Genomic DNA, 26,012 nt, shown 5'->3' with positions numbered 1-26,012 from the left:
ACCACATCCCAAAGGTCCTCTATTGGATGAGATGTGGTGAGTGTGGAGGCCATTGGAGGAGTACAGTGACCTCATTGTCCAGTGTTGAGATGATTGGAGCTTTGTGACATGGAGCATTATCCTGCTGGGAGTCATCAGAAGATGGGGACACTGTAGTCATAAAGGGATGGACATGGTCAGTAACAATACTCAGGTAGGCCGTGGTGTATAAACCATGATCAATTGGTACTAAGGGACCCAAAGCGGGCCAAGAAAATATCCCCCCCACCATTATACCCCCACCACCAGCCTGAACCGGTGATACCCCATCCCCCACACCATTACACCCCCACCACCAGCCTGAACCGGTGATACCCCATCCCCCACACCATTACACCCCCACCACCAGCCTGAACCGGTGATACCCCATCCCCCACACCATTACACCCCCACCACCAGCCTGAACCAGTGATACCCCATCCCCCACACCATTACACCCCCACCACCAGCCTGAAACGGTGATACCCCATCCCCCACACCATTACACCCCCACCACCAGCCTGAAACGGTGATACCCCATCCCCCACACCATTACACCCCCACCACCAGCCTGAACCGGTGATACAAGGCAGGATGGATCCATGCGCCAAATTCTGACCCCACCATCTGAATGTTGCAGCTGAAATCCAGACTCATCAGACCAGGCAACATTTTTCCAATCTTCTATTGTCCAATTTTGGTGATCCTGTGCCAATTGTAGCCTCAGTTTCCTGTTCTTAGCAGAGAGGAGTGGCATCCGGTGTGGTCTTCTGCTGCTGTATCCCATCTGCTTCAACGTTTGATGTGTTATGTGTTCAGAGATGGTATTCTGCATACCTTGGGTGTAACGATCATCTAGAACCAGTCTGCCCATTCTCCTCTGACATCACACAACTGCTGCTCCCTGGAAATGTTCTATTTTTCGGACCATTCTCTGTAAACCCGAGAGATGGTTGTGCGTGAAAACGCCAGTAGAACAGCAGTTTTTTTTTTTTTTTTTTTTTAACTACTCAGACCAGCCCGTCTGGCACCAACAACCATGCCACTGAAATCCCCCTTCTTCCCCATTCAGATGCTCAGTTTGAACTACAGCACGTTGTCTTCACCACGTCTAGATGTGTTGAGTTGCTGCCATGCGATTAGCCGATTAGAAATTTGTGTTACCGAGCAATTAAACAGGTGTACCTAATAAAGTGGCCGGTGGGTGTAAGTATTCCTTTAGAGAGGAAGAAATTGGGTGATCAGATCCAGCCAGAGCTGCAAGCTTAGCATTTCTCCAGTACATTTGTTTACCTGATATCTGCACTCTATTCAAACTCACCTCTAAATCTTCCAACAGTCCCTTCAGGTCCAGCCCCCGCTTAGCAGCATCCCAATACCTGTACGCCCTGACGTCTTTAAATCCAGCATCAAGAAACACCGCGTTATGATTCTCTGTATTGGGGCAAAGAGAATTTTTACTAATATAGATACACAGCAAGTACACCCCTCAGTCACATTTCTGTAAATCTTTTCTTCTATCTTTTCATGTGACAACACTGAAGAAATGACTCTTGTCTACAATGTAAAGTAGTGAGTGTACAGCTTGTATAACAGTGTAAATTTGCTGTCCCCTCAAAATAACTCAACACACAGCCATTAATGTCTAAACCGCTGGCAACAAAAGTGAGTACACCCCTAAGTGAAAATGACCAAATTGGGCCCAAAGTGTCAATATTGTGTGGCCACCATTATTTTCCAGCACTGCCTTAACCCTCTTGGGCATGGAGGTCACCAGAGCTTCACAGGTTGGCACTGGAGTCCTCTTCCCCTCCCCCATGATGACATCACAGAGCTGGTGGATGTTGGAGACCTTGCTCTCCTCCACCTTCTGTTTGAGGATGTCCCACAGATGCTCAATAGGGTTTAGATCTGGAGACATGCTTGGCCAGTCCATCACCTTTACCCTCAGCTTCTTTAGCAAGGCAGTGGTCATCTTGGAGGTGTGTTTGGGGTGGTTATCATGTTGGAATACTGCCCTGCGGCCCAGTCTCTGAAGGGAGGGGATCATGCTCTGCTTCAGTATGTCACAGTACATGTTGGCATTCATGGTCCCCTCAATGATCTGTAGCTTCCCAGTGCCGGCAGCACTCATGCAGCCCCAGACCATGACACTCCCACCACCATGCCTAACTGTAGACAAGACACACTTGTCTTTGTCCTCCTCACCTGGTTGCCGCCACACACGCTTGTCACCATCTGACACCAAATAAGTTTATCCTGGTCTCATCAGAGCACAGGACATGGTCCCAGTAATCCATGTCCTTAGTCTGCTTGTCTTCAGCAAACTGTTTGTGGGCTCTCTTGTACATCATCTTTAGAAGTGGCTTCCTTCTATGACGACACCCATGCAGACCAATTTGATGCAGTGTGCGGCGTATGGACTGAGCACTGACAGGCTGACCCCCCACCCCTTCTACCTCTGCAGCAATGCTGGCAGCACTCATACGTCTATTTCCCAAAGACAACCTCTGGATATGACGCTGAGCACGTGACCTCAACTTCTTTGGTGGACCATGGTGAGGCCTGTTCTGAGTGGAACCTGTCCTGTTATACCTCTGTATGGTCTTGGCCACTGTGCTGCAGCTCAGTTTCAGGGTCTTGGCAATCTTCTTATAGCCTAGACCAGTGATGGTGAACCTTGGCACCCCTGATGTTTTGGAACTACGTTTCCCATGATGCTCAAGGACTCTGCAGTGTGGTTGAGCATCATGGGAAATGTAGTTCCAAAACATCTGGAGTGCCAAGGTTCGCCATCACTGGCCTAGACCATCTTTATGTAGAGCAATCTTTTTTTTTTAAACACACACAAGAACACACACACACACACACACACACACTTTAATTGGAGATCAGAGTTCTACTTTAAGGGGTATGTGGCACCGAGTGAGGGGGTGACAAACATTCAGGGTCACTTTGCGGAACCCCATTACAAAGTTTGCTGTCTGACATAAAACATACACTGAGCCTTACTAGCAGCAGAAACCGAGAACACGTTCACAGGCATACATTACAGAGGATAAGAGGCGGCGTCTCACCCCAGGAGGGAGCGGAGATGTAGATGGGGGTCGCCGTGTTGTTGGTTCCATTGTACCAGCGCCTCAGGAACTCGGCTCCAATGCGCAGAGCTCCTGTACCACCCAGAGACTGCACGCCACCCACCTGCAAAGGAAAACAAAGACAGACAGAGGACCGACTTAAAGTGGTTGTAAACCTCAGACATTAAATCTGAACAAAGCATATCCCTCTATAGTGTGTACTTGTCTCAGTCCAGAGCACTAAGTGACATTTGTCTGCTGCCTCCTTCCTCTGTCAGCATGAATCACTTCCGACACGTTTTCCTGACACCAAGAGGTAAATGGGTGACAGGGGGGGGAGGGAGCTCCAGCACACAGCTTGTGATCAACAGTCTCCGCTCTGTGGGCCAGCTCACTCTATAGAAAAAACGCATCTGAAGCCGGATGTGTTCCAGATGCTTTTCTGCATGCGCGTTTTTGATGCGTTTTATGCAGTCCAATGCACCCCCCTTTTTTTTCTTAATCCTAAGGACATGTGCGTTTTACAGCGTTTCAGTACAGTCCAGGAAAAACGCAGCATGTACTATTTTTTTTTCTGGAACTGCAGGCACTGGTGTGAACTATGCCATTGAAGATCATATAACCTACTTTCCATGCGTTTTTAATGCAGAAAAAAATAAATAAAAATAAAACAAAAACGCACTGGACTGCATGTGGCGGAATTGTCCCCGTTTCTGTGTGCAGTAAAATGACGCAAAAACTAGCGGTGCTTTACCGCCGACACCCCCGCAGTGTGAAAAAACAAACAACCACCACCAACTTCTCATATACAATTTTAGACCTGAAGATTACATAAAACCCTCAAACATATTTTCTGAAAGCAGACACCCGAGCACAGGTGACAAACTGTCTGCCCTCCAACGGTTGTGGAACTAGAAGGCCCACGAGGCATTGCAAGGCTGACAGTTACCAGCATGACTCCCCACAAGCAGAGGCATGATGGGACTTGTAGTTCTGTAACAGCTGGAGGGCCATCAGTTTGACACCCCTGCCATAGAGAATAAAATAGTGCTAGCTCCAATTTCCCTTTTATGAGTCACTTTATTACCACAAACGTCTAGGAAAGGCAAAAATGTCAGTAAAAAAAAAAAAAAAACCCCAAAAAATAAAAAACACATTAAAGTGAATTTTAGGGCAAATATACGCTAAAAAAAAATAAAAAAACGACCCAAAGGTTGGGTAAAAATTTAAAAGGCGAGGTTCCCCCCCTCCCCTCCGAGTAAATAGACAGCCATCATGTCAAACCTTAAAATGTGCATGCGCCTGTGAAATGGCGACAAACTTCAGTCTCTATTTTCTATAGCGACGCTTCAAAAGCCCCCCCCCCCGCATAGGTCATCAGTTTAGTGTTACAGACGAGGTCTTGTGATAGAATTATTGCTTTCGCTCCGGCGTCAGCGGCGATATGTAACCCGTGTATCGCAATCTACAATTTCCTGTGTAGGCGTCCCGACTTTGTCCCCTATGCGATTTTTTTTTTTTTATTTAAATTTTTTAGGTGACAGGTTCGCTTTAATGGAGGCATGCAAAGTCTAAAAAGACCCACCAATGTCTCCTCCGGGCTCCACTAAATGCACATTGCATCACAATACATCCCCGGGACACAGAATCTGACCTGAAGCGACATCATACAGGTCACAGCAATGAAGGGGAGGAGAGCGGACCTGGCAGCAAGAAGACTTTGAACAGGTAATGTCCCCAAGCTTAAAGTGAAACTCCTAAGGGTTTATTCAACTCCCCCCCCCTTAAAAAAAAAAAAAAAAAAAAAAAAAAAAAACTATTTTCTCTCTACCCTGTAAAAGGAAAGATGTATATTCTTACAGCAATTTAGTCTGGACTGGTGATTGGCTCCCAGTGCTGGCTTCAGGGGAGAGGAGGGACAGTCGACAATGGAGGCCCCATAGTAAAGCCTATGGGTGACCTCACCACCAAGGCTCTGCAGCAGTTGTCAGCAATCTCTCCTCTTCACTAAGCCAGTGCTTGAGAGATCATGTGACCGGATCGCTTACAGAATAGAGAACCATGTCTTCCTTTCACAGGGTAGCGAGAATAGGCTTTTGATGCCCAGCAAGTAATACCTGATAATCGATACTGTGAAAAAAAAAATTATATATATATATATATATATATATATATATATATATCTCCTTTGCAAACAAAAGATATTCCATTTGTTGGAGTCAAGGTCATCTGTAAAACATCTCTTGAACATAAGTAAAGATAAGGAAAATAGGGATGTTGATGGTGCTTTGAATATGGTTCCAATGAGAAGGTATCAAGGTTTTTTTTTTTAGTTATTAAAGTCAAGGTTAAAAAAGTGAAATATACATAGAACATGCAGTGGTCTACAAATATGGTGGTCTTTGAGGTCAAAAGTAGATTGGAAAAGAACATTTGCTGCACACTATGCCGACATGTTTCGCTTCTTCAGGGGGGATGTGCAACCTATCACCAAAGACACTATGTGTCTTTTGTATTTATGGCTAGTTCCTTAAGATTTACCAAAACCATGTAGTAGAAGGGCCTGCCTCGATTGCATACACATTGAAACACCCAAGGTTTGACCTCATTATATGGTTTTGGTAAATCTGAAAGAAAAACTCAGCAGAAAGTCTGATAGTGTGTATGGGGATTAAAGAGGAAGTAAACCCTGATGGGTTTACTTCCTCTTTCATTTCCTGCAAAGACAAAGCATAATGGACTACTATGCATCGCATCGTAGCCCATTATGCGTCACTTACCTGACACAGGAGCCAGCGAAGTCACAGCTGTCCCCTGTAGTCCGGCGCATCCATCTTCTTGGTGGGGTCTCGCAGCTCCGCCTCTGTCATTCGGCGAAGCCGCGATGACGTCACTCCCGCGCATGCGCACGGGAGCCGACGCGCGCGGCAGCTCCATTGTTGGAAATGCCGCGCTCAGTGCGCCTGCGCGCCGCTGTCTACGGCGCATGCGCCGTAGATAGCGGTGCCTGTCTTCGGGCAAATATCTCCTAAACCGTATAGGTTTAGGAGATATTTCTTGGACCTACAGGTAAGCCTTAATCTAGGCTTACCTGTAGGTCAAAGTGGTTTGTAAGGATTTACAACCACTTTAAGAAGCTCGTGGTATCAGAGTGTACTTTCTGCAACTTTCTACCCCGTAGGGTTCTGCTCCTATGGTGGGGCTCATTTTGCACCGAGGTTGAAGAACACACTGCTCAGTCTATAGCAGGGATTTCAGCAGTTGGAACAAGTAGTATTAAAGCGGAGTTACACCTTAAAGTGGAACTTCCGCTCATCGGAAGCCTCCTACAGATACCTGCATAATACAAGTATCTGCACCCACTTCCGGGCATAGATAGCCGCAGAATATGCGGGTATTTACTCCACTTCCTGTGGGGCCCCCCGCTGTCTGCTGGGAAAAAAAACACGTATCCCAGAGACAGTAGGGACTGTCCTTATTGCACAGCTTGTTGCAAAGATGGCAGCGGCGACAACACCAGAGAGCCGATCGATAGATCGGCTTCAGGTGCCGACATCGCGGGCACGCTGGAGGGGCAAGTGTCCATATTTTAAAAGCCAGCAGCTGCAGTATTTGTAGCTGCTGACTTTTTTTTTTTTTTTTTTTTTTATTTAAACACCACACACACGTACGTCGGAACTCCCGCTTTAATTGGAGAATTACAACATTCATCATTTCATCACCCTGCAGGTCATACAGGTTTACTTGGTGAGTGGCCAACCTCTGGTGTCAAATGTTTTAGCGTGTAATGACCTGTAGGAGGATGAAAGATAGCAATAGAGAGAAAAAAAAAAAAAAAAAAAAAAAAAAAAAAAAAAAAAAAAGGTACCCTCTCGTCCTTGAAGGCCGGGCTGTCCTCTCCTAGAGCGATCCTGGAGGCGCTGGAGCGGAATTCTGGAAGTCCGAGGATAGGTAGGTACTCGTGGTTCAGCGAGTGGTCATTGGCGATTTTCTGCTCCACCTTCTTCACCACGGGCAGGACCCAGGGCTGGGAGTCATCCGTACGGTACGCTGGACAAACATCAGACAGAATAAAAGGTTAGAATGGAAAACATCTACTGGGTGCAGCTCTCCAGAGTGTCCTCACCACTGGCCGGACTGTGCCGATATCAGCCAGAGATAAAACGGATTACCGGCAGAACTCCAAACTACGTCAGATACAAAGTCCTATCACACAGCCTTGGAGGTCTATTACACAACATGTCCCGAGGAAACACTTCACCATAGAAGAGAGAGCTCACCTAATGAGGGGGTCAGACCAGCCAGAACCGGATCGTTCCATGTCAGGAGGTGGTCCAGCCGGTGGAATTACCCCCCACAGGCTGTAATCTGTCATATACCAAGACAATCCATTCCAAAAAAAAAAAAAAAAAAAAAAATTGTGTTTGGAGAACATCTCTCACAATCAAATCAGAGACGGGGTGGGAATAGAAAATGATTTGAGTACAATGACGTATGACCATGCAATTGTCATTTAAAGTAACGTAAAATTGTCCGTCAGGAAGAGGGGGGGGGGGGGGGGGTCAAGTGGTTAAGGTGGCTCCTATTAGTGGTGGTGCGTCCAAAAGGGCGCGCGGGCACCACCCACCTCTCTCCTGCCACCCCCTCTAGCACCAATGGATAGATTCATGCAATGCATGAATCAAAGACCGCCGCTGCCACCCCTTATTCAGGCGCCCGGACCCTTTTCAGGCGCTGGAATTACAGCGGCCAGGACTAAGAACTGATGCTGGTCTGATGCCACACCAAATATTGATTGGATTTAGTTTCTCTCTTCTGTTCGCTCATTATGCATTTTATAAAATTGATAAAATAAAAATATTTGTAAAATGATTCTTAACTTACTGCATTTCTCCTCACCTGCTGAAAACGTTTGCAGTGTCCTGTATAATAATGGAGTGGAGGATGGTGAGCGGTGAACAGACGGGCTGTAGGTTATACAATCACACGGGGGGGGGGGGGGGGGGAAATCACAGATGATTAGTACAGTGGAGGGGACGGTGTGAGGTCACAGACGGGTTGGATATTTGTAGTGGAGCAGATGCTACTCTTTGATCTCTTGTTAGGGGGGGGCAGATCACGGGATGTACAGAGGGAGGACGTCCTCTATACCGGATCTGCTCAGTCCGGCTTTGTTGCTCCTATTCTTGATAAAGTGCTTCCTCAGCTCACACATTCCTCTGTCTGAGGACATCCAATGTCAGGGGGTGAGCGCCGACCCCGGAGGACAGAAATCTGCACCGAACATTCCACCCCCAATTCTCATAGGTCATTTTGATTTTCTGTTACTCTAATCATCTCCAACCCCACGTCTGCAGCCTCTGAAGGCTGGGAGCTGTAGTCTTCCCCCCCTCCCAGGCTGGGAGCTGTAGTCCTTCCCCCCTCTCCCAGGCTGGGAGCTGTAGTCCTTCCCCCCTCTCCCAGGCTGGGAGCTGTAGTCCTTCCCCCCTCTCCCAGGCTGGGAGCTGTAGTCCTCCTCCCCCCCCCTCTCCCAGGCTGGGAGCTGTAGTCCTCCTCCCCCCCCCCTCTCCCAGGCTGGGAGCTGTAGTCCTCCTCCCCCCCCCCTCTCCCAGGCTGGGAGCTGTAGTCCTCCTCCCCCCCCCCTCTCCCAGGCTGGGAGCTGTAGTCCTCCTCCCCCCCCCCTCTCCCAGGCTGGGAGCTGTAGTCCTCCTCCCCCCCCCCTCTCCCAGGCTGGGAGCTGTAGTCCTCCTCCCCCCCCCCTCTCCCAGGCTGGGAGCTGTAGTCCTCCTCCCCCCCCCCTCTCCCAGGCTGGGAGCTGTAGTCCTCCTCCCCCCCCCCTCTCCCAGGCTGGGAGCTGTAGTCCTCCCCCCCCCCCCTCCCAGGCTGGGAGCTGTAGTCCTCCCCCCCCCTCCCAGGCTGGGGGCTGGGAGCTGTAGTCCTCCCCCCCCCCCCCCTCCCAGGCGGGGAGCTGTTGTAGTCCCCCCGGTAGGCCGCACTCACCTCCCACTCCCAGGTTGACCTTGCGGGAGTCGCTGTCCGCTCGGAAGTCGGCGGTGAGTTTGAAGACGGCGACCGGCGGTGCCTGAGGGACGGAGGAGAAGATGGAAGAAGCCGCCATAGTGATCACTGACCGGGGGACACTGACTGAGCTATAACCTTCACCTTCGGCGGCTTAGTACCGGGGGGCGGGGACACCGACAGCCAATCACTGCTCGGGAACAAGACAACGCCCACCAACGCAGAGCGTCACCTCGCCGAGAAGGAACCAGCTGTCACATTGGGCCAATCAGGATGAAGAATGCAAATGAAGGGACCAGAACGATGGCATTGGGTCACTAGAGAGGCGTGTCAGACGGGGGGAGGGGTTTCCGTGACGTCCTCACACGTGTGCGCCAGTATCTCTTGACTACCAGATGCGCGATGACGACACTCACCCAGCTGACACGCCCACACAAGCCTGCTGTCCTATCAGCTGCGCGGCCACACCCCTTTCCAAGCAGTGATAAATCCGCTGAACACGTGTTGTCCTGGGCTATAATGAGCAGCTTCCAGTTCTCTGTATCCAGGGAAAAACCTTCATCCCTAAAGGAAACTGTAACTGGTTATAAAGGATGAGGGGTGGAGTCTGGGTTTAATTTGTTAATGTACCAGAATTCTTGTCCTGGCGCCTGGGCTGCTGCCAGAATTATTTTCCTTTTCACCGTATGGAGGCGTCCGTGCCCTCCATTCCTCACCGTGGAAGGCGGAGGAGGGTTATAGAAGGATGCCAGCCTCAAACAGCAGCTACGGTCTGGCATAGGAGGGGGAGAGGATACCTCGGTGACCCCTTTTTTACGGCAGGTTAATTCGGCAATCTTGTAGACAATTTTCATCTGGTCTTATTCCCCGGTTATAGGGAGATTTATTTATATTGATTTGGCTATTTGTTTTAGATTCAAAAAAGGAATTTGAGCTCTATGGCATGCAAGCTCTTTGTCCCTTCCTCTACCCCTTTTGGTTTTTACATTCACCCGAGATGGAAATATAGGCGTCTGCAGGTAGGGGCCAGGCGGGGCAAGGCCCCCCCCCCCTCCCTGGAATCAGGGATCCGATCAGAAGTTTCCCACTTGGTCTTTTTCCTAGTGCCGGCAGCCAGCCCCGCTCGCACCTGTACACAGTTTAGCGGGGCTGGTGCGAGGAGCCGGACAGCAAGGGCCTCAAGGGGTGGGGCAGGATGACATCGCCTGGTCTACATAGTGCGAGCGAGCAACCCAGGAGATGGAAGCCGCGGGAAAGGAGAGCAGCAAGATGGCAGGAAACAGCGGGCACAGCGTCCCCAGGGCCACCCAGAGCCTGGAACCCCTGGACTCCTTAAACCTCCTCACTGCTCCCAGGCCTGGGGGACAGATTGACTGGGGGGGGGGTTCAGAGATCAAGGACAATGCAGGAAATGCAAGCAACCAGGGACCGCTTCATGTCACATCATAGATCCGATGGAAGAAACAGAGCACCTCCTGTCCTCACCCAGAATAAAAACGTGTCTTGCCAGCTGCTGGCCATCATGGACATCTTATTGGCATGCACGGTACTGTACTGAGCATTACACATGCCACTGGGACATAGGGGCACTGGAGGGACTGCAGACAGGGCTAGGGGGTCCTCTCTGACCCCCCCCATCACCCCTCTCTGTCACCCCCCTGTCTCTCTTGTCACCCCCGCCCACATGTATGCAGTCTCTGATGCCACGTACACACGACCAGACTTTTCAACGAACTTGGTCCAGCGGACAATTCGATCGTGTGTGGGCTCCAGCTGACTTTTTCTTCCCAAAAGTCCGGCGGACCTGGAAATAAAACCTGCTTCAAATCTTTCCGACGGATTCGAGTCCGGTCGAAAAATCCGGTCATCTGTGTGCTACTCCGCCGAACCAAAACCGACGTTAGGGCAACTATTGGCTACTGCCCATGAACTTCCTTATTCTACGTCATCACGTTCGAATCCGTCTGACTTTTGGAGTGATCGTGTGTGGCCAAGTCCGTTCGTTTGAAAGTCCGACGGACCTCAGCTGCAAAGTTCGTTGGATTGTCCGCCGGACCAAGTCTGTCAAAGTCCGGTCGCATGTACGCGGCATAAGAGTATCTTGAGCCATGTCCGCAGTCTCTTATAGTCTCTTGAGCCATGTATGCAGTCTCTGACCATCTCTTGTACTACGTCTGCAGTCTCTGACCGTGATAATGACATTGTCGAAAAGGGTCAAAGAATGGGTGACCTTAACCACTTTAAGACCAGGCTTCTTTTTTAGATGTGTTTACAAGTTAAAAACTGTTTTTTTTTTTTGCTAGAAAGTTACTTAGAACCTCCCCCCCCCCCCCCCCCCCCCACATTATTAAAAAAAAAATTCTAACACCCTACAGAATAAAATGGCGGTGATTGCAATGCTTTCTGTGACATTGAATTTGCGCAGCGGTCTTACAAGCGCACCTTTTTTTTGAAAAAAAAATACATTTTTTTTCATTAAAAAATAAGACGACAGTAAAGTTAGCCCAATTTTTTTTATATTGTGAAAGATAATATTACGTCGAGTAAATTGATACCCAACATGTCACGCTTCAAAATTGCGCCCGCACGTGGAATGCCGACAAACTTTTACCCTTAAAAATCTCCATAGGCGACATTTAAAAAACTCTACAGATTGCATGTTTTGAGTTACAGAGGAGGTTTAGGGCTAAAATTATTGCTCTCGCTCTACCGATTGCGGCGATACCTCATGTGTGGTTTGAACACCGTTTTCATATGCGGGCGCTACTCGCGTATGAGTTCACTTCTGCACGCAAGTTTGTCGGGACGGGGCGCGTTTAAAACATTTCCTTTTTTAATTTTGCCTTTTATTTTTACACTGTTTTAAAAAAAATTGTGTCATTTTTATTCCTACTACAAGGAATGTAAACATCCCTTGTAATAGCAAAAAAGCATGACAGGACCTCTTACATATGAGATCTGGGGTCAAAAAGACCGCATATCTCATATTTACACTAAAATACAATAAAAAAATAATACATTTTGTCATTAAAAAAAAAATGTTCCCTTTTTAAGAGCTATGGGCGGAAGTGAAGTTTTGATGTCGCTTCCGCCCTGCAGTGTCATGGAGATGGGTGGCGCCCATCTTCCCCTCACTTGTCTCCTTGCACAGTTAGGGAATGGACCTGATTGCCTCCGGTAAGCTGTGGAGGGCACCGGATCACGGCGGGAGGGGGGGGGGCCCCTCTCACACTGCCGATAAAAGTGATCTTGTGGTGAATCCGCCGCAGAGACCACTTTTATCTTGTAGCAGAACGCCGGTCGAACACGGGGATACCAGCTAGCTGCTGCCATAACAATGATATCCTCCTTCAAAATAGGGACGTCCAGAAGTGGTTAAAATGATGCCCCCCCCCCCCCCGAAAAATGTTCTGCGGATGCCCATGGATGGAAATATGAACTTGGATACTGGGAATTATAATCAAGAATTTGTCACTAATGGTTAGCCTCAGGTAGTCCTCTCTGTCATATCTTTGTTTGATCTTTATCCAAGTGATATTGATTATCCATTATCTTCCCCATAGATCAGGGATGTCCAAACTTTTTTCAAAGAGGGCCAGATTTGATGAACTGAACATGTGCAAGGGCCGACCATTTTGCCTGACATTCTTTGAACCATTAAAATTCGGTCTAAGTGTGTCCATCCGAGCACTAATACACTTCCCCACAAGAATTCTCTTGATTTGTGGCTGTGTGTGGTGAATAGATGAGCTCAAGTGTATTATTTGGATACACCATATTTATTGACGTATAACACGCACCTTCACTTTAAGAAAACTTCAGGAAAAAAAAACTTAACATTTTAAATAAAGAACTGTGAAGCAAAACAAGGATCAGTGTCTATCTGCAGACCCACAATTGCTAGGAATGCAGCGCTCACCATTGCTAGGAATGCAGCGGCCACCATTGCCAGGGAATTCAGCCACCATTGCCGGGAATTCACTCATCATTGCCGGGAATTCACTCACCATTGCCGGGAATGCTGCCACCATTGCCAGGGATTCACCCGCCATTGCCAGGGATTCAGTCACCATTGCCGGGAATACAGTCACCATTGCCAGGAATGCTGCCACCATTGCCAGGAATGCAGCCACCATTGCCAGGAATGCAGCCACCATTGCCAGAGAATTCACTCACCATTGCCGGGAATGCTGCCACCATTGCCGGGAATGCAGCCACCATTGCCGGGAATGCAGCCACCATTGCCAGGGATTCACTCACCATTGCCGGGAATGCAGCCACCATTGCCGGGAATGCAGCCACCATTGCCGGGAATGCAGCCACCATTGCCGGGAATGCACCCACCATTGCCAGGGATTCACCCGCCATTGCCGGGAATGCAGCCACCATTGCCAGGAATGCAGGCACCATTGCAGGGAATGCACCCACCATTGATAGGAATGCACCCACCATTGCCAGGAATGCACCCACCATTGCCAGGGATTCACCCGCCAATGCCAGGAATTCACTCACCATTGTCGGGAATGCTGCCACCATTGCCGGGAATGCTGCCACCATTGCCAGGAATGCATCCACCAATGCCAGAAATGCAGCCACCATTGCCAGGCATTTCACCCACCATTGCCAGGCATTTCACCCACCATTGCCAGGAATTTCACCCACCATTGCCAGGAATGCAGCCACCATTGCCAGGAATTTCACCCACCATTGCCAGGAATGCAGCCACCATTGCTAGTAATTCACTCACCATTGCCACGAATGCAGCTCCACAATTGCAATTGCCAGGAATGCAGCCACCATTACCATCAGTGCAGCCATGGAGGGCAGGACGAGCGCCAAAGACATCTTACAGGAGAATCTCCTGTTTACACAACGGCCTCTTTAAGAGAAAGTCCCGCCTCCTTTGATGGACAGCACAGTCGTCCAATGGCAGAGACGGGACTTCCTATTACAGCTGCCGTGTAAACAGGAAGTTCTCCTCCTGTGTGCACGGCACTCGTCCCGCCTCCTCCCTCCGAGGCAGCTGGACTATACATCTTTTGTGGCCCCGGCGCTGGGAGATCGCCGGGGGCCACAAAAGATATATATGTTTAAACAACCAGGCGGGCCGTTCAAAACCGGACCGCGGGCCGGACTTTGGACATGCCTGCCATAGATGGACCATTAATTGGCATCTATTTAGAGCTGCACGATTTTGGCTAAAACTCTCTGTGTAACATCTTTCACGTTATACAAAAAATTCAGCTAACTTTACTGTTTAGTGTTTTTTTGTTGTTGTTTTTTTATTTGTTAAAGTGTATTTTTTTTTTTTTATTATTGCATTTGAAAGACCGCTGCACAAATACAGTGTGACATAAAATATTGCAACAACCACCATTTTATTCTGTAGGGTCTCTGCTAAAAAAAAAAAAAAAAAAAAAAATATCATGTTTGGGTGTTCCAAGTAATGTTCTAGCAGAAAATAATGATTTTTACTTGTAATCAACAAATGTCAGAAAAGGTTTGGTTTTTAAAGAGGTCTTTGTCTCCCTGCAAATGTAAAGCATAATGAGCTACTATGCATCGCATACTACCCCATTATGTGTCACTTACCTGACACAGGAGCCAGCGATGTCACCGCTGTCCCCTGTAGTCCGGCGCATCCATCTTCTTCCGGGTATCGCTGCTCCGGCCACTCACAGCACCGGAGCAGCGATGCGTACGGGAGCCGCCACTAACGGCATATTGCCGTTAGCATCGGCATGCTGCTAATGGCGATAATGCGCCTGCGCGCCGATGTCTACGTCTTTTAGTAAATATCTCCTAAACCATGTAGGTTTAGGAGATATTTCTTGGACCTACAGGGGAGCCTTAAAGAGGAAGTAAACCCTTCCAAACAACTTGGACCTATAGGTAAGCCTAGATTAAGGCTTACCTTTAGGTCCAAGCAATATCTCCTAAACCTATATGGTTTAGGAGATATTTGCCCGAAAATGGGCACCGCTGTCTACGGCGCATGCGCCGTAGACAGCGGCGCGCATGCGCACTAAATGCGGCAAGTCCAAGAATGGATTTGCCAAATTTGTCGACTCCCGTGCGCATGCGCGGGAGTGACGTCATCGCGGCCTCGCTGTATGACAGCGGCGGAGCTGCGAGGCGCGACTCCCGTGCGCATGCGCGGGAGTGACGTCATCGCGGCTTCGCCGCTGTCATTGGTCGGAGCTGCGAGACGCCACCAGCAAGATGGACGCGGCGGACTACAGGGATCAGCGGCGACTTCGCTGGCTCCTGTGTCAGGTAAGTGACACATAATGAGCTACTATGCGATGCATAGTAGTCCATTATGCTTTACCTTTGCAGGGAAAAAAAGAGGAAGTAAACCCATCAGGGTTTACTTCCTCTTTAATCTAGGCTTACCTGCAGGTCAAAGTGGTTTGTAAGGGTTTACAACCACTTTAAATGGTTAAACTTCCTTCATTTACACGCGGGAGTTCTTACCTTTGATAAAAGAACAAAAAGATAATTAGTTTCTACTTATTCACATGTTGTGATTGAACTTGGCAGGCTGCCTGGGTTGTTGTTTGTTTGTTTGTTTTTTTCCCAGCAGTGAGAACTCTCTGCACTTGTTAGAAAGATCATGCCATGCTGTTTTGAAGATCGGGAAGAGAAAAAGATTGCGATTTTAATTCTTAACGATTAATCGCGCAGCTCTACTTCTATCCATATATATATATATATATATATATATATATATATATATAATCTCTCTCTGGTTACACCAGTTGATTCATCCCTATGTCTCCGGAGCCTATATAATCCTTTTAGACCCAGTTATTGAACATACAGGTAATTAATTGATCCAGGTTTGCTGTTCGATCTCTTTGCCTAATCTAGGAAATTACCATTTTGATATATTTTCATATTTGATATCTGTGTTGTATAGTTTGTCTCCTAAAAAAAAAATATATATTTTTTTTTATTTTTTTGACTCTCTAGTGATCATATGTACAGTGTCGGATAATCATTCTCCTGAAGAAGCCATTGGTTGGGCGAAACATGTAGAGATCTAATCAGTCTGCACCTGCCTGTGTATTGTATGATCATATCGGACATGTTTTTATGTCTTTAAATGCTTTTCAAATAAAATTGTATATTTTCTCTAGTTTTGTCATTGTACTTTTGCACCTTCAAAATCCCCAAACCCTTGACCTTAGTTATGCTTTTCTTTTTAATTGTAAAAAAAATAAAGTTTCACCCAAGCACATAACCACCCCCCAAAAATGGAGACATGACTTGCCACCCCCCCCCCCCCCCCCATATATGCACATACAAACGTAAATGTGTGTGGCGGGGCGACCACACCTGAAAAGTCGATTGCGATACGCACGCTACATGTCGCAGTGCACGTCGGAGTGAGAGCAATAATTCTAACACCAGACCTTCTCCATAACACTAAACTGAGGATCTCTAGGGGGGATTTTTGAAGTGTCGCCTATAGAAAATATAGGGTATTGAAGTTTGTCGCCATTTCATGGGCGCACTCACATTTAAAGTTTGGTATGTTGGGTATCTATTTGAGGTTCTATTTTACCCCTAAATTGAGTAATTTATTGCATTTTTTTGTGCCCCCTAAAACAGGACCTGACACATTTGCTTAGAATCTAGGAGCCAGCTAAAAAAAAAAAAAAAAAAGTTGGGAGCCAGATTTTTAAATCAGCTGTCCAGCGCTCAAAACTGAGTGTCCGGGACCTCGAGCAATAAGATTTGCTCACGCCTGATGCCAAGCAAAACAAAAAATAAAAAAAAAAGTAATTTTTCTCTTTTACTGATGTGCGCTGATGAAGCTGCAGTGATGGGTACTGATAGGCAGCAATATAAGGACTGATTAGGTGGCAATGACAGGCACTCATAGGCGACACTGAAAACCACTGATGAGGTGGCACTGACGGGCACTATTAGGAGGCACTGATAACCACTTATGAGGTGGCACTGATAGGCTGCACTGATGGGCAATCATAGGCAACACTGATAACTGCTGATAGGCAATGATGAGGTGGCACTGACAGGTTGCACTGATGGGCACTGACAATGGGCACCGATGAGGTGGTACTAATAGGCAGCACTGATGAGGCTGCAGTGATGGGTACTGACAGGGACTAATAGGCAGCACTATAAGCACTGTTTAGGTGGCAATGACAGGCACTCCTAGGTGGCACTGATGAGGTGGCACTGACGGGCACTCATAGGAGGCACTGATAACCACTTATGAGGTGGTACTGATAGGCTGCACTGATGGGCAATCATAGGCAATGCTGATAACTGCTGATAGGCACCGATGAGGTGGCACTGACAGGTTGCACTGACGGGCACTGATGAGGTGGTACTAATAGGTAGCACTGATGAGGCTGCAGTGATGGGTACTGACAGGAACTAATAGGCAGCACTATAAGCACTGTTTAGGTGGCAATGACAGGCACTCATAGGCGGCACTGATAACCACTGATGAGGTGGCACTGATAGGCTGCACTGATGGGCACTGATATGCAACACTGATAACCGCTGCTGAGGTGGCACTAACAGGTTGCACTGAGAGGCACGGATAGGTGGCACTCATAAACGCTGATGAGGTGGCACTCCAAGTTCACATCGGCGGTAAGGAAATGGCAACCAATCAAGCCCGCAACCTGCACCCACACCTGTCAAACCAACAAGAGGAAATCTGAGGTGGGCGGGCAGTGAGAACAAGCCGCGCTCATCACAGCACCGCCCACCAGTGGAGAGCACTGGTTTGCAGAAAGGAGTGTGTTACCTGTTCCAGCAGGCCACAAAGCCATGATTTTGGTCTGCCTGAGCTAAGCCCATGCACGTGGGGAGGCATGTGGGAGGAAGCTCAGGTGCCAGGATGCAATTTCCAGTTGCCATTGCAACCTGCCACCTGGGTTTTGTCGAGCCCTGCTCTAAAATTGACTTTTAAGGCTGGTTCACACCACAAAAACGCACTCCAGATGCGGCTATTTTTGAAGCGTTCCAGTGCGTTTTTGATGCATTTCTGGATGTATTCCAGATGCTTTTTTTTTTTTTTTTCACTTTACTGGGGTCCGGTACGTTTTGATGTGTTTTACCGCGTTACAGTACAATCCAGTGCAGGAAAAAGGCAGAATGTTCTACTTTTTTCTGGACCGCATTAGTGGGAACTATGTCACTGTAAACTACTATCCATGTGTTTTTGATGCAATAAAATTGCACTAGACTGCATGTGGTGTGAACTGTCCCTAAATGTGTTTTTGTTTTTTTTTACTGACACCTTTGCGGTAATATCATGTGACAAAAAATTGGAACTGACACTTTCTTTATTTTCTAGGGTGTCTGCTTACAGAAAATATGTTTTGAGGGTTTTATGTAATCTTCAGACCTAAATAAAAAATTTTTTACCCTCCCTTCCTGACCAGGCCATTTTTTGCGATGTTTTTTTTTTTTTTTTTTTTTTATTCATTTCAATGGAGAGGTGCGTTTTTTGATGTGTTTCTTTTTGGTGCAGTAAAAAAAAAATGTTTGCAGCTGAAGGATTTGATGCGCTTTTAATGCAAATAAAAAAAAAAAGTGTAGCGCTGGTGATATTCAGAAAAACATCTCAGGAATAAATCTGAGTATGAAAGCAGTGATGTAACCATCAAATTGATATGTACAAACAAAATATGTTTTATATATATATATATATATATATATATAAACAAAATAATCATGTGAAATTAAGTGTATAGGGTAAAATGCGACTTCCAAGTTGCAAAAAATTGTGATTCGATTCTCAAATCGTGGAAAAAAAAGGAAAAAATACTTTATTAGACAGCTCTGGGGGTCTTCTTCCGTCTTCAGGGGTCTTCTCGCCAGACTCCTCCACTATCTTCTGCTCTTTTACCGCTAGCTCTTTTACTAGTGGAGGAGCCCGGCTTTCTCCTTCGTCGCCACCGCCATCCGGGGGTCTTCTTCCGACTTCGGGGTATTGTCCCGCTCTTCGGTTCTTCTTGCCTCCGCTATCTTCTTTCAGCTCTTTTACTAGCGTTGGCCCGGTCGTGTCACCACCTTCTTCTTTGACTGTGACATCATAAGGGGTGGGGTCACCATGTGACATCACCCAGTGACCCCGCCCCTTATGCCTATATAGGTTGCCACACAACGCATCCCTGCCATTACGGCCGGAGAGAGCGTTGTGGGGAAAGGGGAAGGGGCTCCTCCACTAGTAAAAGAGCAGAACATAGCGGAGGAGCCTGGAGAGAAGACCCCCGAAGAAGGAAGAAGAACCCTGGAGCTGTCTAATAAAGTATTTTAAAAACCGGTGTTGTATTTTTTTATTATCACAAGCCCCCCCGACAACCAATGGCCAGGGTTGTCGGGAAGAGGCCCTTGTCCTCATCAACATGGGGACAAGGTGCTTTGGAGTGGGGGGGGCTGCAGGGCCCCCCTTCCCCAAAGCATCCCCCCATGCTGAGGGCACGCGGCCTGGTATGGCTCGGGGGGGGCGCTCACTCGTCCCCACCCCCTTTCCTGACCGGCCAGGCTGCGTCCTCGGGTAAGGGTCTGCTATGGACTTTGGGGGGGGACCCCCACGCCGTTTTTTCGGCGTAGGGGTTCCCCTTTAAATCTATACCAGACGACGGGGCTCGCTAGGTGTCAATCTCGCTGATGGAGGCGGCAACGTTGACTTGAACGACGTTGACGTTCAAAATGAACGCACTTTACTCCGTTTGTGGGCAAGTCTGTTCATTTCAAAAGTCCGGTGGACCTCCTCCATAGTCCGCTTGAAAAGTCCGTGTCGCGTGTGGGCAAGTCCGCTCGTTCGGAAAGTCCGGCGGACCTCCGCTGGAAAAGTTTTTCCGCCAGACTCAGTCCGCCGGATAGTCTGATCGCGTGTACGCGGCATTACTCGGCGTAACATTATCTTTCACAATATGAACAAATATTGGGCTAACTTTACTGTTGTCTTATTTTTTTATTTAAAAAAGTGCATTTTTTTTCCAAAAAAAGGACGCTTGCAAGACCGCTGTGAAAATACGGTGTGACAGAAAGTATTGCAACGACCGCCATTTTATTCTCGAGGGTGTTAGAAAAAAAAATGTATAATGTTTGTACCGGTAAGTAATTTTATAGCAAAAAACAGCTTTAACTCTAAACAACACATCTCAGAGGGGGGCGTGGCCGACCGAGCGCTGTGATGGACGCCTGAGTCTACAGCTCCGCTCGTCCACCGGAGAGATTCGCTGTGTACGGAGCGCACCGGCAATCATCCACACCGACCAGCAGCGATCGTAGTGCCTTAACACCGAGGGGATGTCCCGGCGAAGGAAAACTACGCCGCAACCCCAGAAATTACAAGCTTTCTTCATGAACAGGCCGCGCGATCTGCCACAAGATGGCGGCGGCGCGAAACTGCCACACCATCCGCACCAGGCCGCAAGGCGCCACACGGACCAGGAAGGACAGGTAGCGGCTGCTACATGGCCCGGAGGGCACAGCAGCTCCACTTCAGGCTCCTCCAGCCCTACCACCCGGAGTCCGGTTAAGTCCAAGCCGCGGATGAGCTCCCCAGCTCCAAGCCTGGACATGGAGGTAAGCGGACAGCAAGGCACTCATACACCACAGGCCTCACGACTGCCGGACCCCATAGCAGAGTTTCCCACAGAGGACAGGCCTGTGTCAGATACTGTGCTGAAGGAGATGTTGCTTTCTCTTAGATCAGCTTTGCATACTGATATGGTGCAGGCAATTAACCAATGTCGCTCTGAAGTGCAAGCTGTGGGTTGCAGGGTGGATAGAATAGAACAGCAATTGGAAGAACATGCAGCCTCTCACAATGTCATGGTGGAAGCGCATAGGGCCCATGGGGAAGAAATCGCATGGCTCAAGGACAAGGTCGCAGACCTTGAGGACAGATCTAGAAGGAACAATTTGAAATTGAGGGGTGTCCCTGAATCAATCTCTCCATCTCAACTTCTACAGTATGCCCAAACACTATTCTCCACATTGATACCTGATCTGTCTGTACAAGACCTGATAATTGATAGAATCCATAGGATCCCTAAGCCTTCTTATCTCCCTGAAGGCACCCCACGGGACATACTAATGAGGATTCACTTCTTCCAAGTTAAAGAACGCATTCTCCACACTGCACGCAGTGCTGCTACTCTGCCATCACAATATGCTGACATGCAATTATTGCCTGACTTATCTAGACACACACTGGAAAGACGGCGCAATCTGGCTACTATAACTAAAGCCCTGAGGAACCACAAAATTCTCCACAAGTGGAAGTACCCTGCCTCTTTGATTGTGACACACAACGGTGTTTCAAAAACCATCATAACACTGGATGAAGGTATAGCTATGCTCAGGGAATGGGGGATTTTGCCTGAACAACTTACACAACTACCTCCTACACAAGACCCCAGGTCTATTCCAGCAGAATGGCAAGTGGTGTCCCACAAACGCCATAGCAAGAAACACACCGGTGGCAGCTCATAAGCTTATTTCTGAAGTCATTCATTCTCTCCGGCGACTAGGAGCCTTTTGAGTCTCCTTTCACCCCCGTTCATCAGTTAGCAGCTACGACTGCACGTGGATCAGTTTGAGATCCCATTTTTATGATGACTTTACGTTCTTTTTTTCTTGTTCTGTCTTGTTTTTATCTCTTGTTTTTTACATACAGCAGTCGACCTTGCCTTCACCTGTATGATTTCCTGACGTCTCTCGAGTTTTCCACAGAAGCCTGTCTCCAACGGACTACGCATGGTATAGTAGATAACACCGCATTGCCTCTCATTTGCATCCACCTTCTCGGTATAAATGACCATTAACTGCATGTCACTGAATGCTCGGGGGCTTAACCACCCTGCCAAAAGATTCTCCTTATGGAAAGAAGCAAACACACATAAGGCTGACATACTTTGCGTGCAGGAAACCCATTTTCAAACACACAAAACCCCTGCTTGCAGTCATAGAGACTATCCGCATGTTTTCTTGGCTTGTAACCCGAATGGCAAAAAAGGTGGAGTATTATTAGCAATAAGGAACACTATCACATTTCAATTGAAGGAGTCCTTCATAGATGACGGGGGGAGATACCTCATCGTCACCGGTGATATCAACTCCCAGCCATATACCATTGTGACTCTTTATGCACCGAATTCACATCAGACTCGCTTTATAAAGAAAGTATTCAAAAAGACTCACTCAATGCTGTACGGCCAGGTCATTATTGGTGGGGACTTCAATCTAATTGCCGATCCTAACCTCGACACTACATCTACCGTTCTCAAAAGACCTATCGTTCTACAACCTCTTCTACATACCTATGAATTGTTCGACACCTGGAGGTGTTTACATGCAAATGAAAAAAATTACTCCTTTTTCTCTAAGAGACATTGTTCGTACTCACGCATAGACCTTTTTTTGACGGACAAATGGTTATTACAACGCATATCAGATGCTCGAATACATGATATCACTTGGTCTGACCATGCAGTCATTACAATGTCTATTCAAGAACAGGGTGTCCCCCCCTCCTCCCCCATCTGGCGCTGTAATGTTAGAACTATTCAGGAACCAACACTACTTCCAGTGATCTCTCAGCACCTCACAGAATTTTTTCAAATAAACAATTCTCCTGATACAAACCCTTTTACACTCTGGAATGCTCATAAAGCATACATGAGGGGCATTCTAATCCAATTGGGAGCCAGGGAAAAAAAGAAACATACACAAAAATTAAAACACGCATTGGATACTCTTCACAAAATGGAAGCTCAAAACAAACAGTCTCCGTCGCCATCTCTGGCTACAGAAATATCCAAGATTAGGGAAACTTTGAGGGAATTGCTAACACACCAATATGATAAACATCTACGGAGATTGCAACTTCACACTTATGCAAATGCCAATAGAGCAGGGAAATACTTGGCTAATAGAATTAAACAGGCTCGTGTGAAAACTAGAATTGCGCATATCCTACACCCTACCAAGCAGTACAAAATTACCAACCCACAAGAAATTGCGAACCAATTTGCTGACTACTATGAATCCTTATACAACTTACATAAAGATACCACAGTTCCCCAACCCATGATGTCAGATATCACTAATTTCCTTGCACGGATTAACCTCCCTTCGTTGACGGAAGATCAATTATCCTTGCTTAATGATCCATTCTCGATTCGGGAAATTTCCCAAATTATAATGTCCACTCCTAATGGTAAATCCCCGGGCCCAGATGGGTTTAGCAATGAATATTACAAGGTCTTCAAGGAGACTATAGCCCCATACATGTTAGAAACCTTCGAAAAAGCAAAACATGGATCACACTTTCCTCCTGAGATGCTGAGAGCTCATATTGTGACCCTTCCCAAACCCGGTAAAGACCCCAATACACCCGCCAATTTTAGACCCATATCGTTACTCAACTCAGATATAAAAACCTATGCTAAATTATTAGCCAAACGTTTGATGCACATAATTCCACATATTGTTAAGCGCGACCAGATGGGTTTTGTGAGGGGGAGGCAAACCTCTGACGCTACACGTCGTATTATAGATATTGTCCATCATGCTGTTAAATCTAGAACGCCTTCTCTGCTTCTTTCAATAGATGCAGAGAAGGCGTTCGACCGTGTTCACTGGAAATATATGGAAGCGGTATTGACTACTTTTGGTTTCCGAGGCCCCATAGTGACTGCGATAATGGCTCTATATTCATGTCCGTCAGCACAGGTATACTCCTCGGGCATATTATCCAAGCCATTTAATATTTCTAACGGCACACGCCAAGGCTGCCCTTTGTCTCCTACAATCTTCAATCTTATGATGGAACCTCTAGCAGAAACTATTCGAGCACACTCTCATATTACAGGGTTTACGTTGGGACATCAAAAACATGTCATCAACTTATTTGCCGATGATGTTATACTTATGTTGACGGACCCAGGCACCTCTCTCCCTCAGGCTCATAAGGTGTTATCCACTTTTGGGGAAATATCATACTACAAAGTGAACTTTACTAAATCTCTAGTCTTAGACCTAGGGGTGTCTCACTCTACAAAACTTACTCTCCAAAACACTCTACCATACACTTGGAGTAAGGGTTCCATTAAATACTTAGGCATTAATATAACCAATACCACCTCCACATTAGCTGCGGCAAATTTTGGTCCTCTTATAACCAAAATATCCCACCAACTCAATGAGATAGCAAAAAAGGAACTGTCCTGGTTAGGCAAAATAGCAGCCTTTAAGATGGCCATATTACCACAGATCCTTTACTTATTTCGTTCATTGCCTATCCCAATTCCGTTGCGCTTTATTCGTGAAATGTCCACAACATTATGGAAATTCACCTGGGGAGGTAGGAGAGCTAGATGTTCTCGTCCCAACCTCCATCCGCACAAAAGAGTTGGGGGAATGGGATACCCGGACTTATTAGATTACCTATGGGCCACTAGACTCGACCAACTCCGCCATTGGTTTCTCCCAGTAGACCAACCGTTATGGGTAGACCTAGAAAAAGCACTACTGCAGACTACTGACGTCCGCCTATTTCTACTGAGTGATATGTGGGAACACTGGCCTTTGGGACACATGTTGCCTTCGGTGCAAGTCTCTCTTCAAGCATGGAGACTCCTCCTCCAACTTGACTGTACTGCCTCGCAAATTGTTCCTTATGATTTCCCCATTGAAATACTGGAGGCAAAACTCCCCCTGCTTTCGACGGTACAGTTGAAGGCGGGAGGAGCCATTTCCATGTCAACACTGTTTGCCAATGGCCAACCAAAATCTGCTGACAGCATTATGAAGGAATTTAAGCTTCCGACCACATTATGGTTCTCCTGTCTCCGCATCTCCCACTATTTGAGGACACATCCACTCCCTGAGTTATTCCTACCCCCTAAAGTATGGCATTTCTACTCTACTGCCCAACACTCTATTAAAGGCATCAATCTCTTCTATAATCTCTTCCAGGATAAAACATCTTTCCATAAAACACCGAACCTTAAACGCTGGGAGAGAGATTTATCCACCAATTTCACTAACGAACAATGGTCTCAAGCTTTCCAGTCTATTCACCAGGCTTCTCACTGTGTTTCACATTGGGAAATGACCCTAAAAATTCTCAATAGATGGCATTATACACCAGTTAGAATCGCCACTTTCTTTCCAGGTTCATCACCACTGTGTTGGAGAAATTGTGGTCAAACTGGCAATCTACTACATATGTTATGGGAATGCCCCAGCCTAACTAGCTTGTGGAATAATGTATTCCGCCTTCTCTCATCCCTCACAGGTATTCTAACATCCCCCAATCCTGCCCTGGCTTTACTGCACATAGGTATCAATAATTTCCCCCCGGGAGACAGACCAGTTGTTACCCATATCCTACTGGCTACTAGGAATCTCATCCTACAACATTGGAAAAACACCCAAGCCATTAATGTTTCTGACGTACACACCTTAGTTAATAGATACCACACATTTGAACGCCTCCTAGCCATCAACAACCTAAATTGCCGCAAATTTGATAAAACTTGGGAAACCTGGTGCAAGAGCTTTAAACCTCACTCGTAGAGTAAGACCTTGATTACTTTACCAGCCTTAGGTTGGAGAATCATATTGTACTGATCTGCATATGAATGTTCTTGAAACTGCTGTGGAAAGCATACTGTGTGTACCAATGCGTATTTAATGATATGTCTTATTTGTTTTTATTTTATTTTATTTTTTTCTTTCTGTTTTGTTCTTGCATACTAATTATCCATGTATCTTGCTTCATTACATGTAAACATTGTTGAACATCAATAAAAATTATTGATTTAAAAACAACACATCTCAGAAAAGAGGCTTTCACAATACAAAGATCAACACAGTATTTTACAACACAAA

At 47.0% G+C, this 26,012-nt stretch overlaps 1 protein-coding gene across 1 annotated transcript in view; it reads right to left on the bottom strand.

Moving 5' to 3' along the window:
* Window positions 1-9,291, bottom strand: part of GOT1 (glutamic-oxaloacetic transaminase 1) — a 31,416-nt gene extending 22,125 nt beyond the window's left edge. Inside the window, exons 1-4 of the mRNA XM_077455657.1 lie at window positions 9,096-9,291; window positions 6,964-7,145; window positions 3,096-3,219; window positions 1,340-1,452 (exon numbers count right to left, since the gene is read on the bottom strand). Coding sequence (XP_077311783.1) covers window positions 1,340-1,452; window positions 3,096-3,219; window positions 6,964-7,145; window positions 9,096-9,213 — 537 coding nt within the window. The 5' untranslated portion in view covers window positions 9,214-9,291. The remainder of the gene's footprint in view (window positions 1-1,339; window positions 1,453-3,095; window positions 3,220-6,963; window positions 7,146-9,095) is intronic.
* Between the last annotated feature and the right edge of the window lie 16,721 nt (window positions 9,292-26,012).

This window comes from Lithobates pipiens, unplaced genomic scaffold, assembly GCF_037356315.1.
Source record: "Lithobates pipiens isolate NorthernLeopardFrog02 unplaced genomic scaffold, aLitPip1_a1.2 Scaffold_25, whole genome shotgun sequence".
In the NCBI taxonomy this organism is placed as follows: domain Eukaryota; kingdom Metazoa; phylum Chordata; class Amphibia; order Anura; family Ranidae; genus Lithobates; species Lithobates pipiens.
The sequence above is the reverse complement of the archived record's forward strand: the minus strand, read 5'-3'. Positions and strand labels throughout refer to the sequence as shown.